General features: G+C 30.1%; 1 protein-coding gene across 1 annotated transcript; it reads right to left on the reverse strand.

Moving 5' to 3' along the window:
* Window positions 1-1,683: 1,683 nt before the first annotated feature.
* Window positions 1,684-4,730, reverse strand: LOC130449292 (proteasome subunit alpha type-3). Its single transcript, XM_056787014.1, has 5 exons — window positions 4,218-4,730; window positions 3,950-4,156; window positions 3,553-3,798; window positions 3,386-3,498; window positions 1,684-1,950 (listed from the first exon to the last, which is right to left on the reverse strand). Exons 1-5 carry the CDS (start codon window positions 4,236-4,238, stop codon window positions 1,773-1,775), a joined length of 765 nt encoding a protein of 254 aa, XP_056642992.1. The 5' UTR covers window positions 4,239-4,730; the 3' UTR covers window positions 1,684-1,772.
* Window positions 4,731-7,610: the final 2,880 nt, after the last annotated feature.

Consider the following 7,610-nt stretch of genomic DNA (forward strand, 5'->3'; position numbering starts at 1 on the left):
AAGACCGCAATAAGTGGAAACGTCAATTTTTTCATGGAAAGTCTTTTATATAAATTAGGATTTTTGTTAATATTTATTGATTGCTAACGGTAAAAAATGCGCTATAGTCTCTCGCGCCGTTAATGCGACGACTTTTTTATTTCTTTAATCTTATCCTAATTTTTGGAAATACAGAAATGCTGAGATCAATAAAAAAAGAATAAAAATCAAATAAGTAACCTAAAATCTACAAATGGTGATATTATAACTGAAGAAAATGAAATATTAGACAAATGAAAGAGCTACTAACAGCGGGACATATAGAAAGAGACGAAGAACAGTCAGAAATATGTGCAGAGCCAGGACTGGAAATAATAGAGAGTGAGGAGATAAAGGCTTAATATCGGTAAATTTTATGGCCGAAACAATACTTGAACTGTATTATTCAGAATAATAAACATAAAAATAACATTAAAACTACGAGAAATTATTTCGTCTTAAAATGCAGGTATAATGATTATCTGGGTAAATATACTGCATTGGGCACACAGACTGTAGTGTGATAGACTTGGTCAGGGCCTATTTTAATAACAAAAATTCTATTTAATAATTTTCTATTAGCGAAACAATCATTTCTGATTATCTGAGCTGCTTAGTAACAGAACATAATTACTAGCAAATTTACTGAATTCTACGTAGTTGTAATGAACACTAAAAAGCTTCATGCCTACATCATAGACAACTATAAGTTTGATATAAACAAATAAACAAAAATACAAACCTTTAGCCCAAATAATAACTCTAAGACTAACCATGGTATGATAAACAGTGTAGGGATGCTCAAAAATTATTAAAGATAGAAAAGAAAAATTAAGTTTCATCAAATTTTAAAAGACATCGCAGTAATATACAAAAAAACTTAGAAGGAATATATGCATATTATTGAAAGTAGAAAACAGGTCTATTAAAAAAATACTGGAAATAAATTTACAAATATAAACAACCCCAACGAATTTTGGAAATATATTAATTCTCACAAATCTAAAACAAAAGTCGGTAGAATTAGGATGAATCAAAAGATCATTCATTATAAAGATTTCTACAAATACACGCCGAAACTTATTTGTATGTTTTACATCCATTTTTTGATACACCGTTTTCTACCTACTGGGTGTTTCTATATTCAACCGACAACGCTCTGCCACAGAGAGATCCCAATGAATTGACGTTGATAGAAATATTTCTGTCAACGTCAATTTGAATATTGAATTCTATGAGTTTGAAAATTTATACAAGCGTTAATACTATCAAAAATCACGGGATATCTTAATTAATTATTTCCCAGACGATGAATACATAACAATTCGAAAGCTCGGAAAATATATTAGAGTTAGTCAACTTAGGTGTTACCTTGCCACATTCCCATTGTCAATTCAATTATTTATTATCTTATATTACTGTGACTGTAAACGAGCATAAACATCCTACTACTGATTTTATCATTATAGTTATTATTGTATAAGATAAGACTTAGTATTTAAGGCAGTTTATACACTATTACTGGGTTCTTAATAGTTTGATTTTCGTAAACTAGTCAGATTATTTATTTATTCTCAATTTGTTTTTAATATATTGTTTTTTTAACAATGTTGTGAATTGAGTTATAGAAATGGTGTATAAATCATTGTGAAAGGAAAAATAATGTAAAAGCATATAAAATCTATTGAATCTTTATTAGAAATTGAAGTGGCAACAATTATACTTATATTAATCATTACTAATCACTACCAAAATTACATTTCTTCAGTCTCAGATTCCGAATCCGCCTCCATAGCTTGTTTAGCTGCTTTTTCAGCATCAGCAAATACTGATTCAGGAACTTTGACGTGGTAACCATCAGTATCTTTACATACCCATGAAAGTTCTAATTCAAAATTTTTGTCTTTGAGTTCATCGTGCACAAGGTAAATGCTAAAACATAAATAGAAATAATTAGTTCCCTCATTTAAAATTAATTATTTTTCATTAAAATAATTCTTAATTTTCATATTCTTACAATCAGTGCCAAACATTTCTTTCTAAGAATTAGAGAGTGCCTATCAAGAAAAATATTTATCCTCCGCGCAGATGAACCAAAAAGCCTTTTGATCTAGTTCTGCTGAATTTATACATTTACCATGCAATTCTTTTATTTTTTATCGGCAAGTATTGCCATATTTTCGAAATTTTCGCAACATATCGACATTAAAATGGAGGTAACATCAACAATAAACAGAAAAGGACCAACAGAAAAACCAAAATCCTCTTTAGAAGGATAGAGGATAAAGAGAAATCTCTAATAAACATGGATATAATACTCAAGTTTATGGAAAAAAAAAAGAAAAAGTAGAACAAGAAAAAATGAATCATACGATAGAAATGAAACAAGATTATAGATGAAACAACAACTAATAAACTTGGAGAAAACCAACAGAAAATTAGAACAGAATTAAACAGTAGGATAATGGGTCAGCAGAGATATATACAAGAGCTGGAAAAGAATATAGACGTTGAAATGAGAGCAATGACGGAAATAGTGGAAGAATATATTAAAGTGGAAAAGGAAATGAGGAAAGAAATGGAACAAGAAAGCGAAGTACTCAAATGCGACTGTAATATGGATACCAGTGTTATAAAATTGCATTGTACAAATATCAAAGCTATTACAAATTCATATTTAAAACAAAAACAAATTTTAACATAATTTAATTACGTCACAGTAGCAAAACCCCAAATAAACAAATAACACTTTTAACTAATCTTTTTACTGTCCACTGGCTACTCTTCTAGATACATTTAAATTATATAGAATCTAACAGGGTCTGCCAGAATGCTTTATCATATCAAAGTTACATTTTATTAAAATTTCTGGCATTGTAAAGAGTATTATTACAATATTTATGGAAACTTGGTTATTACTTTGGAAATATCCCTTAGAACACATTACAACCCTACATTATTGTAAAGGGAAAGTCAAGCTGATTTAAAATATGCAATGAAATATAGGGTGTTATATTCAAAAAATGTAACTTTCGATATCACACAGCAAACTGGAACACCCTGTAAGATTGTAAATCATTTTAAAATGTGAAGATTAATGATGGTATAACTGATACTGATAACTTTAACACACTAATAGTTTGAATACATTAAAGAACAATATGATATATACAAAGTGTTTTTAGTGAAATATTTAACATAATAATAACATAAACTCACTTTTTTGATAACAATAAACTGAACACCCATTAGCTTCAAACATAATTTAATGAATTTATATGAACAAATTCTTTTTCATAAAATCAAATTAAATTGTTCAATATTGTTCCAAATGATAGTTCTTAATAATTTTGATTTGCATACTTACATTTTCGCTGCTTCTTTAACAAGTTCCTTGCACGTAAGTTGTCCTAATTTCAATTTTTCAATTTCAGTTTTTGCAGATTGTTTAGCTTTTCCAGTAGCACATCCAAAATAACCCTTTGTAGAGAAACTTATTGAAAATATATTTTATAAAATAGTTAATATACATACATAGCTCACTCCTGATGGATCAATTAAATACATATATGGCTCGTTATCTTCATAGCTTGCCAATATCACACTACATCCAAATGGCCTAACAGCACTATATAGTGTATATGCATGCATGTACATACTGACTCTATCATTTAGATACTTAAGAGGAATATTTGTTCCATATTGAAGCCTATAATTGGCTGCTTCTTTCCTTGCAATTTCAACAATTTGTCTTGCATCTGCTATCAAGCCAGAAAATGCCTAGAACAGATATTTGTCTCATACTAGTTTTCAACTACTGATGGGTATCTAAAGCATATTAAAAATCAGATAAAAAGCAGAATTAGCGAATAAATTAGAACAGGTAGTTTTAAATTGAGTGCATCAAAAATGCTTAATGATGAAAACATACCATTCCTATGTGTTTATCAATGTTGAAGATTCTTCTGTTAGTTGATGGTTCATGTAATTTTGACATAATAAGTTTTTCTGCCGCTAGTATTATTCCATCTTTAGCTCGCAGTCCTATTACTGTTCCGCTATTTTCTACCGCTTTCATTGCATATTCAACTTGGAAAACCCTGCCATCAGGAGAAAATTGAGAAGCTGATAGATCATACTGCAAATAAGAATAATTTCAATTCTCTAGACAACTTCAATTTTTATATATGTATACAGACCCCGGTGCCAATTGAACTCATTTTGTTTTTCTCAAATTAAAAATACAAATGCGGCAAGTCGTAGTGATATTGCTTTTTATCGAATTTGACTTTTGACAGCATCCATACAGCTTCGTTCGCGGGTCTAATTCCTCATTGCCATATTTTAATAACAGCTCTGTGTTCGCGAGTCACATCGATTCCATTAATGCTAAGGAACGTTTTTTTGTCCTTATTAAATGAGAAAATTAAAACGAGTTCGACTAGTTCTTATCCCGTTATTCCGTATTCAATTCTTAGTACCCACATTTTAGCGTTTGTATTAAGGTATCGATGAACACAAAGTGAAATTAGATGAACCTGATTTCTTTGACAGTCGTGTTGTTATATCTGACACAATGTTTCATAATAATTAAAAAAAATGAATTATTAAAAAGTCACTACAAACTACGAAGACGCGGTATTATCTTATTAATGTACTAATTTCACGATGACACCGCTTTCACTATGACAGCCACAACAGTTTGCTAAATCAAAATATAACCTTGCATGTAATCTAACGAACTGTCAAATATGAGGTAATGCCCATTCGAAAATGTTTAGCCGTAGAGAAAGCAAATGATTGTACTTAGTGTATTTATTAGTAAAATATTTATTATAGTTTGGCTATTTGATTACATCATATGTACATATCTACTTTTATACGTAGTAGCGAATAGTTAATTGAACTATCGGAAAAGCCTCGTAAAGTGCAACGAACTACGAACATTTTGTTAATTTCTAATCTAAAAATTTTAACAGCGTCGTCGTTGCTGGCTAAATTGAATTAAAAATAAAATATTACTCAGATTGGTTCTTACAGGTACTGCTGTTTGTTTTTCTTGCAAATACAAATATTTGTCACATAACCAGTGCGACATTGACACCTAAAAAAGCCCTGCCCGTGAGAGTTGGAGTCACATTTTGCAGCTGACAGTAAAGATAATAGCTTCGTCCAGTACACTTTTGCCGGCAGTTCTGCCTTAGACCAAAACTGCCGGCAGTTTACGACGCGCGCCGGGGATTGCCGGCAGTTCTGCCTTAGACCAAAACTGCCGGCAGTCCCGGGGACAAAATTTTCAGGTTAACGACAGCAAGTTTATGAATAGGGTGTAGAATTTGCTAGTAACGTCAAATGGCCAACGTCGCGAACGGCAAAGGCAATTAAGTTTATTTTGTTGGAAAGTACAGAGTTCTGTTTTAATTATACATTGAAAATTTCCTTACACTGGGTTTAAATAGCAAATCAGATAAAATTGCCGTTGTGGTGCCAAACGTGAATTTATACTTATTTAGACTTATGAATATATTATCTATCTTATTTTGTATTCAACTCCAGCCGTTCATACGTTTCAATGCCAAATAATATTAAACATTAATTTCTTTATGCTTGGTTAAGAGGAGGATTACCACAAACTCTTTATATTCTTTTATAGTAAAATAGCATTTTTTATATATTTAGGTGAAAAACATTCTCAGACGTCAAAAGATACCCATAAATTTACTTTATACTCTCGGTAGAGAAAATAAAATTATATTAGATGATTTTGTTCTAGTTACTACTGTCCTAAACAATCTCTGACCCCCCCGGATTGATTCAGATTAATCTCTATTTCGATTGGAAATTGAGCGAATAAAGATTCGCATTTTTTCAAGGAATAAATAGTTCATCTTCAACATGAAAAAAGATTTGGGTCACACCTGTTTTAATGAAGTCCAAGTTTTTTCGAAATATCTATTTAAATATTATTATTTATCGCACATTGTTAAAAATAGGTGATACATATAGCTTTATAGAACTTTTACTTGTCTCTTACATACATTCATTCTTGTTAAAAAAATCATCATCATTACAGTTAATAAAATAGGAATAAAATATAACATTCATATAATTATATAAACATATTTTATCATAGTCGTAGGTACACTCCACCTATAGTTCTTTATACCTTCCAGCTGCTACTGCTATTACTTCACAACCTCGCTCATGTTTGAAAAAAAACTTAATATCTGAAATTGAACACAACAGTTAGCTTAATTGCAGATTCAATAAAAAATATTCAGTTTCTTCTGATTAGTTCCACTGAAATAGATCTAAAAAGTATCTATAGAATCATCGTTACACCATAAAAACAATACAAAACAACTCTCAGCACCCAACAATATCAAGAAAAACTAACGAGATTGTATATGAAAATATCGATTGCACACTCCACGGGTGCCCCCTCAAGGAACCGTTGACCTTGACGTTGGTGAGGGGGTTTAGCAGCCGCCCTCGTCCAGTCTGCCTACGTGGTACTAGGAGGGAGGCTGGTTGAAAATACGGTTCATTTTCATAGGCTTAATCCAAGGTATAAGCCATCTTGCACGACGGAAGACCAACAAGTCTCGACATACATACAGGAATAAAAGCAGCCATAGACATCACTTTGTGCGAACCAGCTTTAGCACCTACATTAACCATGTTTCTTTTGTGTATAATTTAAATTTTATTATCGTTTGTTTCAATGAGTGCCATATCTAGAAAATTTATAGTTATTTTTTTCTATTTCTATTTTAAATTGGATTTTAGAGTTGATTATATTAAAATCATCTAGGAAAACATCACATTTATCAGATGGCGTTTAAAAAATAATACATTGAATTTTACATTTTTTATACTTTTTTTTCTATATATTCCATAACAATTTGTGCTAAGTAGGAAGAAATTGGAGATCTCATTGTACAACCATTTAGATGTTGATAATAATTATTTTGGAATTGGAAATAATTATCTGTTTGGATGAGCATTATGCTTTCTAGAAACTCATTTTAAGGGAGAGATGTATTTTGTTCAATTGAATTCCATTTTTCTTTTAAAACATGTGCTATTATATTATTTGGAATATTGGTGTATATTGAGATAATATCTAGAGATATTTTATTATTATTAGGTATATGTAATGTATCTAAAAATTGTTTAAGCATGAATGAAGCTATTACATAAAAATAATTTTTAGTTAATTTTGATAAAATGTTTGCTAAATTACATAGATTGTAAAAGGTGACTGGATATATGATACTATTTGATGCATCGGAATATTTGGCTTGTGTAATTTTGGTAGTCCATATAGTTTCGGTGGTATTGCATTGTGTGTTTTTGGCATCAATTTTATTAATGGAAATATTATTTTTTAATGAATATATTATTTTTATGAAACGTCAAGATAAAATAAAATCCAAATAAAAATTAACCTTAGAGCTAAATAAGTTTTAATAAATATAAACAGACAAAGATCTTTAAAATTTTTTGTGAAATCTATTGAGGAGAACTGAATATGCTTTAGGCATAAACACACTGTTTACACTACTACAACAGTCAGAATTATAAAAATT

Source organism: Diorhabda sublineata, chromosome 10 (assembly GCF_026230105.1).
Source record: "Diorhabda sublineata isolate icDioSubl1.1 chromosome 10, icDioSubl1.1, whole genome shotgun sequence".
NCBI lineage: Eukaryota > Metazoa > Arthropoda > Insecta > Coleoptera > Chrysomelidae > Diorhabda > Diorhabda sublineata.